The sequence below is a fragment of the Lepus europaeus genome, chromosome 3, assembly GCF_033115175.1.
Source record: "Lepus europaeus isolate LE1 chromosome 3, mLepTim1.pri, whole genome shotgun sequence".
NCBI lineage: Eukaryota > Metazoa > Chordata > Mammalia > Lagomorpha > Leporidae > Lepus > Lepus europaeus.
The window spans coordinates 108,227,268-108,239,016 of record NC_084829.1 but is presented as its reverse complement, the minus strand read 5'-3'; the positions used below and the strand labels follow the sequence as shown (position 1 = coordinate 108,239,016).

The 11,749-nt window shown below is 47.7% G+C and overlaps 1 protein-coding gene across 1 annotated transcript in view; it reads left to right on the top strand.

The window, feature by feature from the left end:
- Positions 1 to 3,953: 3,953 nt before the first annotated feature.
- SLC22A16 (solute carrier family 22 member 16) overlaps positions 3,954 to 11,749 on the top strand; it is a 45,717-nt gene continuing 37,921 nt past the window's right edge. Inside the window, exons 1-2 of the mRNA XM_062187661.1 lie at positions 3,954 to 4,006; positions 6,255 to 6,728. Coding sequence (XP_062043645.1) covers positions 3,954 to 4,006; positions 6,255 to 6,728 — 527 coding nt within the window. The remainder of the gene's footprint in view (positions 4,007 to 6,254; positions 6,729 to 11,749) is intronic.

Sequence of the window (11,749 nt, the reverse complement as noted above, 5' to 3'; positions counted from 1 at the left end):
GCCTCCGTACCCTGGTGACCTTCACGGCCCGCAGTACCCTGCCTTCTCTCAGGGGGACAGCTGGGGTGAAGGAGAAGTCGACGACGGGGAGGGATGCAACCAAGTGGCCCGCGACTTGCGGGCAGAGTTCTGGGCTGGGCCGTGGTCGGAGTCCAAGAGAGGTTCTCTGTTCCCGCCAGATGGAGCTGGGTCGCCGGTGCTGCCGGAGAAGCCCATGGCATCTTCCCGGCTGCTGCGGGAAGCCGAACCCCAGCTCGGCAGTGGCCGGTTCAGGTCCTTTCTCTTCTGCGTTCGCTGCTGTTCGCCATCCTCCTGCCTTTCTGCTCCCCATCGTCTACCTGGTCGTTAAAGAGTTGCATGCTGAGAATTTGAAAAATGAAGATGGCGTAGACACTGGGCTGTTAGGATTCTGGACTCTGCTTATAATATCCCTAACTGCTGGATTCTCCTGTTGCAACTTTTCTTGGACAGTGACTTATTTTGATTTTTTGAACCAGGAATGTTTCCTACTCCTCTTCCACCTGCCAGGTTCAAGAAACTGACGGGACATTCCTTCCACATGGGCTATAGCATGGCGATTTTGAATGGCATTGTGGCTGCTCTTACTGTGGCATGGTGCCTCATGTCAATCCACACTGGAGCAATACTGTTGGCAAAATAGAGTCTAAATTGTTTTGTAATAACCGGAAAGAACATCATTGCCTACTCAGAAGACTGAGAAACCTAAAGTTCATTACATGGTTCATCTGTGTGTCATCATGGAAGAACTTTTCAAGCATCGTTCTAGAGGCTAGACCTTGGGAGTATCTGAATATTAAGTTTCAAGTACTTTCTTAAAAGTATAAGGTATTTACCTAATCTTTTTACTTTTGTACGTGTTGTTCTTTTAAATTGTAGAAAACATTTTAATGGAAATCAAATTTGAAAACTGGAATACCAGCCAATGCCTAATTTCCCCTATATATAGTACATTTTTGTTAAGAAATACTGACTTTACTGTGTAATTGAGAAAGAATTGTTTCTTATTTATTACATTACATTAGGAGAGTAAGCAATACATATCACACCAACATTTTATAGAACTTTTAAGTAAGGATATTTAGTTTTTGATACTCATATAATCAAAGAAAGTGCATGTGTATTTTTATGGGAGATGCTTCCTTGTGTCTTTTTTAAACATATTTTCCTACCACATATTAAATTTATATGTTTTTAAATTATTACAATTAGACAATTGTAAGCATTATTTCCTAACTGGTGTAACCTAATACTTGCCATTTTTACTATTTTGCTTTTTAAAACACAGAAAAAGCAATTTTTTTCAATGTGATTTTTTAAAACTTTTATTTAGTAAATATGAATTTCCAAAGTACAGATTTTGGATTACAGTGGCTTTTTCCCCCACAGCCTCCCTCCCACCCGCAACCATCCCATTTCCCACTTCCTCTCCCATCCCATTCACATCAAGATTCATTTTCAATTATCTTTGTATACAGAAGATCAATTTAGTATATACTAAGTAAGGATTTCAGCAGTTTGCACTCACACAGAAACACAAAGTGTAAAGTACTGTTTGAGTACTAGTTATACCATTGATTCACATAGTACAGCACATTAAGGACAGAGATCCTACATGGGGATTAAGTGCACAATGACTCCTGTTGTTGATTTCACAATTGACGCTCTTGTTTATGGCATCAGTAATCACCTGAGGCTCTTGTCATGAGTTGCCAAGGCTATGGAAGCCTCTTGAATTCGCTGACGCTGATCTTATTTAGACAAAGTCATAGTCAAAAAAAAAATTAAGTAGAATTTTTTTAAATGACTGAAAAAAGATAAATTATGTCAATAAAATACTGAGAAATTTGAGGCTGCTCACTATTTCTATTCCCACAATTCCAAATATTTATGTTGATATATATATGTGGTTATTTCCAAAGTACTGATATTATTTCATTTTCAATAAACAGAAATCCCAAATTTTAAATGTAGAAATGCTTGAGCTATGTTTTTAATCTAAAAAAAATTAGTTACTAAAGTGGAAGAGGTATTTTGATATTCTATATGTGTACAATAAACTTTGTATAATACTATGTATAATATAGTTTCTATAGTTTTTTAATTTTTGTATTTAAATATTCTATAATTATTGTGTTAACTTTTGTTTTCACAGTAATTTAGCCTTAACTGTTCACTTTCCTTACTAAATACCTTAAGCCTTTAGAAAGTCACCTCAATTTTTGAAAGATGTATAATTTATAAAGGTACTTTGCCTGGGTATGGAAAAAGTAACATTAGTAAACCACTAAGTAGTGAAAAAAAAAAGTTTATGGAAAAATGGATTTAAATGTATGCACTAATTTTCTTGCCAAAAATGTATGTGTAAAATAATTTTTTATAATATGTGGAAAATGCACATTATGAACAAACTATGCATATATTTGAAATTTTTAAAAACATTTAAATTGGCTGGCGCTGTGGCTCACTAGGCTAATCCTCCGCCTGCAGCACCAGCACCCTGGGTTCTAGTCCCGATCGGGGCACCAGATTCTGTCCCGGTAGCTCCTCTTCCAGTCCAGCTCTCTGCTGTGGCCTGGGAAGGCAGTGGAGGATGGCCCAGGTGCTTGGGCCCTGCAACCCACATGGGAGACCAGGAGGAAGCACCTGGCTCCTGGCTTCGGATCGGGCACAGCGCACCGGCCATAGCGGCCATTTGGGGGGAGAACCAACAGAAAGAAGTCTTTTCTCTCTGTCTTTCTCTCTCACTGTCTAACTCTGCCTGTCCAAAAAAAAAAAAAAAATTAAATTGATTTATTTGAGTGACTGAGAGAAAAACATTTAAATTGAATTGATTTATTTGATTGAGAGAAACAGAGAGACACACAGAAAGAGCTCCAATCTGCTGGTTCATTCCCTCAAATGCGCACAACAACTGGGTCTGAGCCAGGGATAGAAGCCAGGAGCCTGTAACTCAATCAACGTATTCCATGTGGGTGTCATAAACCCATGTACTTGGGCCATCACTTGGTGCCTGCCAGGGTGTGTATTAGCATTGGAATTAGACACCAGAGCTGGGGATCAAACCCAAGGACTTCGCTATGGGACAGGGACATCTTATCTAGATCAAACATCTAGATCAAACACTCACTCCTCAAATTTTTACCGAAATGAACTCATGCTTTCAATTCCATTTTCCCCTGGACTTTTTCAAGTACCATAGTATATTCTCTTGTCCAATATTTCTTGATCTATAGGTTGGATCAAAATGTTACACTTGGTGCTAACATACATTGCGTGGATGTTGCAGTTTTAAGTTCCTCAAAGTTGACATGGTTACCAAACCAAAAATAACTATTATTGAGAAAGATTGTACACTTTTCATTCCTAAAGTAATTTTTTCCAAGATATTTTCTATAGAATAGGTGCCACCTAGTGGCCAGAACAAGAAAGCCATTAAATAAGGCCCCAAAGCCACGTGCTTAACCAAGAGCGCTGACAGGGCCTGCAGGGCCAAGGGCCTGCAGCCGGCGACCCCGCGGCCCCAGAGAGGGGGCGCCCGGGCAGCCAGGGGGCAGGCGCCGCCAGCGGGCTGGAGAGGGCGTCCTCCCGGGGGCCGGGGCGGGGACCAACGCTTCCGCTGGCCTCTGCGGGCCAGCCGCGGGCCGTCTGCTCGCCAGGTCGCTGCCCGGGCCTGCCCGCCAGAAGGTGGGCCCTGCCCGGGCCCACGGGGGGACGCGCGGCCCGGAACGCCGAGGCCTGGCCCCACGCGGGCCGCCGGGCTCCACGTGCCGCGGGGCGGTTAGGCCGGGCGGACTCCGGGCGCCACACGCACCGAGAAGCCGCGGCGGTGCCGAGAACCCTGAGGTGCGGGTGCCTGCGACGGCGCAGAGCCCGCCACGCCACGCCCGAGTCGCGAGCCCCTAACGCGCGGGCCCGCAGGAGGCGGCCGCACCATGAAGTACCCGGGCGTGGAGCTGATTTTCGACCACGTGGGGCACTTCGGCAGGTAGGCCGCCGCGGGCAGCCGGGCCCGGGTGGGCGCCGCGGGGCTGCCTTGCAGTGTGGTTCCTGCGCGGCGCTCAGCATCCCACGACACCTCCACTCCCTCTGCTTCCCCAGCGAGGCCGGGACCCAGCTGCGCTCGGCCGTCCGCACCACTCCCGCGGCGGGACCTTCCCCAAGCCAGCGGAGCCCAGAGGGACAGGCGAGCGGGCCCCTCGGCGCGCAGTCTGCGGGAGCCGGAGCCTGGACCTCCATGGCCAGGGCCTTGGGTAGAGCATCGCCTGTCCCTTCCCAACCGCCCCCCCGACCGTTGGTCCCATTGGTTGCTCTTTATGAAAACCTGGTGACTTCTGGGTGCTTTTGCAGTTCTTGACTTGACGCCTGATGTGGGTGAGCGAGGGAGGTGTTCAGATCCCTGTTCCGGTGGTTAGGAATGCGAGGCTGGTGGGTTCAGGACGCAGAGTTACCCAGAGGTAACCCAAGTGCACACCTGCTTTCAGTTGCTAACCTGATGAGGGGAAAGCACATATTTGTAGCACAGATTCCTGCCTTGTCCTCTGCCGGGCCTCGTTGGGAGGTGATAGGTTGAGGTTGGAGGGGAAGGCGGTTCTTGCGTGGAGATGATTCCCCGTGTGGGGAATCACACGGTCGCAGCCAGGCATTGTCAGAGCCGTTGGTTGTCCATTGGCTTGTGGGTTCTCCCATCTTGCTCTGCTGAGCACAGGGAACAAACAAGGCTGGGCCAGGCCCTGTCTGTATTGTCTCTCTTTGTGCTTTGGAAGCAGAACAGCTCAGGGGTTCACGATGAGCCATGAGGCTGGACGTCTGAGCTCCTGTCCTGGCTCTGCCACCTGTTAGCTAAATGGTCATGAGCATTTTATTTACTGTAAACGAGGAGTGATGATAGTACCCCAGGAGTTTACAGTATGGTGGTAGAAACGTTTGTTATGAGAACGCCACACACAGTCACCTACCTCACAGCTCTGGGGAGATGGTACTAATACCACACCTTGGAGACTAGCTATGGTAGTTGTACTATTAATGTAATTTTATTAGTGGGATTGGTTTCAGGACCTCCTTGGACACTGGGATCTGTGAGTGCTCAAGTCTGATATAAAATGGCGAGTTTGCCTGTCAGCTTCCCATGCACTTTAATCGGGACTGGATTAGTCATTATGCCTGAGACAATGTCAGTGCTGTGCTGCTAGGTGTCATGCGGTGGTGCTTAGGGAATAATGACAAGACAAAAAGTCTGCACATACTCAGTACAGACACCATTTGGGAGGGGGTATATTTTTGATCTTTGAATACACAGATATAGAACTTATAAGCATGGAGTGTGTGTGTGTGTCTGTGTGTGTAAGGGGGGGGGGAGAGAGAGAGAGAGAGATTGCTCACATTGCTATAGAAGCCACATGTCCCATGATCAATGGTTTGCAAGGTTGAGAGCCAGGAGCACCAGTGGTGTGGTCCAGTCCAAAGACCAGGGGCTGAGAACTGACGGGCTCATGGTACAAACCTGACGTAGGAGTACTGGTGCCTGGGAAGATGACGTCTTAGCTTCAGCAGGGCGAGCAGGTTTGCCCTTCTTCAGTCTTTTTGTTCTGTTGCGGCTCTCAGGGATGGGATAATGCCCACTCCCACGGGAGAGGATGATCTGCCCTACTCAGTCTGCTGATTGAAATGCTGAGCTTCTGGCCTCCCTTAACCTGCTCACATGGACACATAAATTTAGCCATCATTGTATGGCTTCATGTATTTATGTTATACTTTTGGGGACTATGCTATTTACATTGTTGCTCAAATTAGTTAGGCTTTGGCATCTGGGGGCTCTTGGAGGCTGGCTCCTGTGTCCTTTTGCCACACCTTCATCCTTTTGTTTTTCGGACACTTCCTTACTTTCTGCTACTATTAGATTCTGCAGTCTTCTCTTACATTCTTCCTGTCCTGCTCTTAAAATGAGCCATTTTCTTCTGGCTCCTTTTGGTGGAGATTGGTACTTAGAAACCAAGGTATGGGCAAGGGTTGTGCTTTTTACTGTTGGGATGTCACTGCCTCTCAGTCCCGACAGTAGATGCAGCTAGGTGGTTCATGCATGTACAGGAAGTTATAAACATACTTATGATTATTTCTGTGTTTGCCCATCTGTTTATATATGCTAAGGCAAACACATGGGGACCCTTAGTATTTGCTTATGTTCTTTTTTTAGCCTATAAGACAGGTAGAATAACCAGCTTTTCTTCTCTTTGCAGGTTTCAGGTATTCATCTATTTTATATGTGCCTTCCAGAACATGTCTTGTGGTATCCATTACATGGGTTCCATGATTTTGATAGTTGCTCCCGAGCATGCCTGCAAGCCCCCAGGCAATGTGAGTAAGTTTGTTGTCCACAATACCTCTGTCACGAAGCTGGAGGATGTGTGGGCCTTGATGTCCCCAGACCATAAAGAGCATATCACAGCGGAGCTGCAGAACGGTGAGGTCTGGGACCTCTCCCGGTGCGGTAGAGTGCGCAGGGACAGCCCATTACATGCAGCAAACAGCAGCAGTGAGCCTCACTTTCCTTGCTCGGACGGCTACATATATGACCAAAGGCAATGGAAAAGCACCGTGGTGACCAAATGGAATCTGATCTGTGACCAGAAATTGTTCGCAAAACTGATGCAGCCCATTTTTATGTTTGGAGTCCTGCTTGGGGCGATCATCTTTGGCTACTTTTCTGACAAGTAAGCTGAAATATTTGGGATTCTTCCATTAGTGTGTAGGGGTCATTTTCCTATCCAGTTTACTTAGCAGACAGGAAGTGACATCCAGAACTCAGTCATTTCTTGCCTCCCATAAATACCTACCTATTTGTTGACCCAATACTTAGGGCGGGCCCTGAAAATAGTCTGCCTGGGTTCAAATCCTGGTTCTGCCACTTGTTAGCTATGGAAATCCCCTAACTTGTCTGTGTTTCAGGCTCTTTAGTTAGAAGCTGGTAATGAAAGTAGTATCATCACTGTAAGTGTCGCTTAGGAAGAAATTGTCCTGTGCCTATAACTATTCAGTAGATACTGCTTTTGACTGTGGATTCTTTCTTCCCCTTAAATAGACTGCCTGTTTAAGAGGGGTGACCTGGTCCTAAGCAGTCATCTACAAAATTGTGGATTTAATCTGCCACCTGTCTTAGTGCTTCTAAAACAACACCACACACTGGGTGATGTACAAACACTAGAAATTCCTTTCTCCAAGTTCTGGAGGCTGAGCAGTCCAAGATCAAGGTTGCAGAAGGAGTGGAGGCTGCTGAGGGCTGCTCTCTGTTCCAAGGTGGTGTCTTGTTTTGGTATCCCTGGGAGGGGGGTGCCTGCAGCGTCCTCCCGTGGGAGTTGGGGTGGAAGGCGGCAGAGCACTCCCTGCAAGCCCAAACTCTTTCACAAGGGTGCTAATTCCACCCTTGACTTCCTGGCCCCCCGAAGGCCTCACCTCTCAAGACTTGCACTGGGGATTCCATTTCAGCAGGAAGTTGGTGAGAACACCATCAGTGAAACAGACCAGGGGCAGGTGTTGCAGTGTAGTGGATTAAGCCACCATGTGGGACTCCTGCATCCCATATCAGATCCCATCACTTCAGGGAATCATAAATCAAAACCACAATGAGGTTGTACCTCATCTCCATTAGAATCGCTATCATCCAAAAGTCAAAAAACAATAAATGCTGGCAATGGTGTGGGGACACTCACACACCCTTCCACCATATTGTGGATGTATGAATCGTCATGTATTCTTTTTTTTTTTTTTTTTGACAGGCAGAGTGGACAGTGAGAGAGAGAGACAGAGAGAAAGGTCTTCCTTTGCCGTTGGTTCACCCTCCAATGGCTGCCGTGGTCGGCGCTGCGACCGGCGCACCACACTGATCTGATGGCAGGAGCCAGGTGCTTCTCCTGGTCTCCCATGGGGTGCAGGGCCTAAGCACTTGGGCCATCCTCCACTGCAATCCCAGCCACAGCAGAGAGCTGGCCAGGAAGAGGGGCAACCGGGACAGAATCCAGTGCCCCGACCAGGACTAGAACCTAGTGTGCTGGCGCCGCAGGCGGAGGATTAGCCTATTGAGCCGCGGCGCTGGCCTCGTCATGTATTCTTGCAGTAGAATGTGTGCCCATGAAAATAATGAGCTGCAAGACAACGTGGGCAAATTTCCTAAACATGATGTTGAGTGAAAGAAGCAGGTTGGACCTGGCATTGTAGCAGAGCAGATAAGTCATTGCCTGTGACAACAGCATCCCATATGGTTGGACTTCCTGTCCCGCCTGCTCCACTTCCAGTACAGCTCCCTGCTGATGGCCTAGGATAGCAGTGGAAAATGGCCCAAGTGTTTGGGCCCCTGCTACCCATGTGGGAGATCTGGAAGAAGCTCTTGGCTCCTGGCTTCGGCCTAGCTGTTGCAGTCACTGGGGGAGTGAACCAGGGGATGGAAGGTAGTGATCTCTCTCTCTTTTTTGCTTCCTTTCTCTGTAACTCTGCCTTTCAAATAAATAAATAAATCTTTTAAAAGAGTAGTGAATCACAGAGTAACACAATTCTATTCTGGTGTTGAAAGTTTAAAACCATATAGCAGAGCTAACTTAATGTTTATAAGCAATAAGGTATATTACTTATCTTTTGTAGTCTAGGATTGCTTATAAAAGTGGTACAATGGAAAAAAAAAGCAAGTAATTGATTATGGCTAAAGTTAGGATAATGATTGCTTCTAGAAGGGGGCCAAGGATTTGTAACGACAAAGGGAGCTGCAAATACCAGCAAGGAGGTGGCGCGCGATGATCTCTTGGGTTGTGATTTACAGAGGTTTATTTATTGTTCTCTAACCTGCATACATTTTATGCATAATTATGTGTATCATATAGCATTTTATGTTATAAATAAAATCTGGTCCCATTCTTAAGCTAAGATGGAGGAGATAGATTTTTGAACAGGTGATTTCAATGAAATGTGGCCAATGCTTTTAAAATAATGATCACTCCCATTTATTCACAATTCACTATGCACCAGGCACTATGCTCCATAATTTGTGTGTCCTCTCATTTATCTACTTAATAAAGTCTGTGAGGTAGGCATTACTGGACCTTTTTTTTTTTTTTACTGATGAAAAAAAGGAAGCATAGGAAGCTCATTTGGGGAGGAAGGGGCGGAGCGGGAGGTGAGCCCAGCCAGTGTAGTCTCTCTTAATTTCTGCCATGAGACACCAAGGAATGGTCAGGAAACACTTTGCATTTGATGTGTGTTTCATCTTATTTTTTGACAAATTTTATTTATTTGAGAGAGAGAGAGTGTATGTGTTCCTATCTGCTGGATCACTCCCTAAATGCCCACAACAGCTGGGTCTGGGTCAAGGCTCAAGCCAGGGACCCAAAACAGGTCTCCCACATGGGTGACAGCAATCCAGTTACTTGAGTCACTGCCGCTGTGTTCCAGAGTTTGCATTAGCAGGAAGGTGGGATCAGGAGCTGGAGGTGGGCATTGACCCCAGGGACACTGATAGAGGACACGGATGTTTTCCCATGCCTGTGCACTAACCTGGTTGCAAAGGCTCATGAGAAGTTGTCAGCTGGAGAAGCCTTCCCAAGGGGAAGGAGCAGCTCCTTGTGCCATGAGAGAACTTGGCATGAGCAGGGAACTGTGGGAAGTTGGTGCAGCAGGAGAGTAGGATGGAAAGAGGAATTGGCTGGAGGCTGCTTTCTTCCTAGGGAGTGTGGGAGCTGTGTGGGCGTGAGCTTAGGAAGATGAGTTGGGGGGCTGCTGGTGTGAAGAATGTAAGAAATGGTGAAGGACTGAATAAGAGGATGAAAAGCGGGGTGCGGCTGGAGACATTTGGGAGGCATTTCCAAACTAATGGAGCCAGGTGATGGATATGTGGAGGGAGGGCATCTGCAGGGGGACTGTGTTAAAGTTTAGGAGCCTGCGTGCCAGGTGTTGTTGTGATCCAATTCAGGAAATACTAGGGAGAGAGCATCTTTAGAACAGAGAAGCATATTTGAATATTTTCAGTTTGTACTGTCCTTGGATTCAGGACAAAAAAGAGAAAATATATTCCAAATTAATCGCAGCAACACAGCAGCAATGGAAAATGGCAGCTCTGTAGGACATTGAAGTGGAAAGAAATAGCTTAGGCCAGAAGGTGAATGGGGCGTTAGTGACCCAGCCTGGGGAATTGGAGCAGGAACTGGCTCCTGATGAGCCTTTAAAACCCAGCTTCCTGGACAGGCACCTGCCTGCTGGTTGTGATATCACGTCCCACTTTGAAGTACATGGTTCAATAGCCACGTTCAGCTTCTGATTCCCACTTCCTGCTGATGCAGACCCTGGGGGATGGTGCTGATCACTCAGTTATTGGACTCTTGCCTGCACTGAGTCCCCCGCTTGGCTCTGGGAGCCAGATGCCATGAGCAGGGTGACGTGTGCCGTGGAGGATGTGGGAGAGGCCAGCATCAAGGCAGCCATGAGCAGAACCAGGAGAGGGTGACGTTCTGCAAGCATAGGGCAGTTTGAGAGTCCCTCGGTGACTGCTGAGTGATCTCAGGAGAGTTGCTTGCACCCGGCTGAGGCAGTGAGGGGAGGGAGGAAGTGGATGTTCCTTTTGATTGGTCTACCAGGGAAGGAAACGCAGGGCAGCCAGAGGAGCCACGGGGTCAAGAGAAGGTTCTCTTCTCTGGTGGGAGAAGACTTCAACTGAAAGGAAGGAATCAGAGTGGAGGGACAGAAAAAGCGTTGGGTAGATCCAGACCACAGAGAACACACGGAGAGGCAAGATCCAAGGTGAAGATCACAAAACGGCGTTTGCAGAGGAAGAGGCTGGGGTCTGCAGAGAGGTGGAGGGGAGAGAAGGCTGAATGCAGCGGAGCAGGGAGCTGTCTCTGTTGGTCTCTGTTCTCGGCACGAGAAGGCGCCCACTGGCCGAGAGTGGAGCCGCCATGGCGGGGAGACGGTCCGTGAGTGACAGGGAGAAATCACTTCTGATGGCCCAGATGAGGTGGGGAACAGCCAGCGGGACGGGCAACAATCCCTACCCGCGCGTGGGAGCGGCAGCCTGAGGGTGTGAAGAGGATGCGTTTCCTCCACTTGCACGTGTCCTCTGCTCCACAAGTGCCTCTGTTGCCGGGCTCCAGTCTGTTCTTTGCCTTCAAACTCAACAGAGACGAACAGCATGGAGAAAAATATTTGTAAGACACATCTGGTGAGAGTCTGCCGTCCAGAATATGTAAACAACTCCTAAAACTCAACGTTAGGAAAACCAAATAGACTAATATAAGAGTGGACAAAGGACAGGGACAGATACATCACTAAAGAATAAACAGAAATGCGCAATATACACTTGAAATGATGCCCAGCATCCATAATTATCAGGGAAACGGAAGTCAGATCCACAGTGAGAGACCGCTTCACAGCCCAAGAGGATGGCCGTATCAACAAGGCACTCGCCGAGGTGGGTGTTGTGGTGCAGCAGGTTAAGCAGCCGCTCGGGACACCTGTATCCCATATCACAGTGCCTAGGACTGAGTCCCGCACCTTCTTCCAGTCCAGCTTCCTGCCAATGCTCCTGGGAGGCAGCAGGAAATGGCTCAAGTACTTGAGTTCTTGCCACCCATATGAGAAGCCTGGATAGAGTTCTTAGCTCCTGCCTTCAGCCTGGTTTGGCCTTGACCGTTGCTGACAACTAGGGAGTGAACCAGCATACGGAAGATGCCAGTTCTCTGTGATTCTCCCCTCTCTC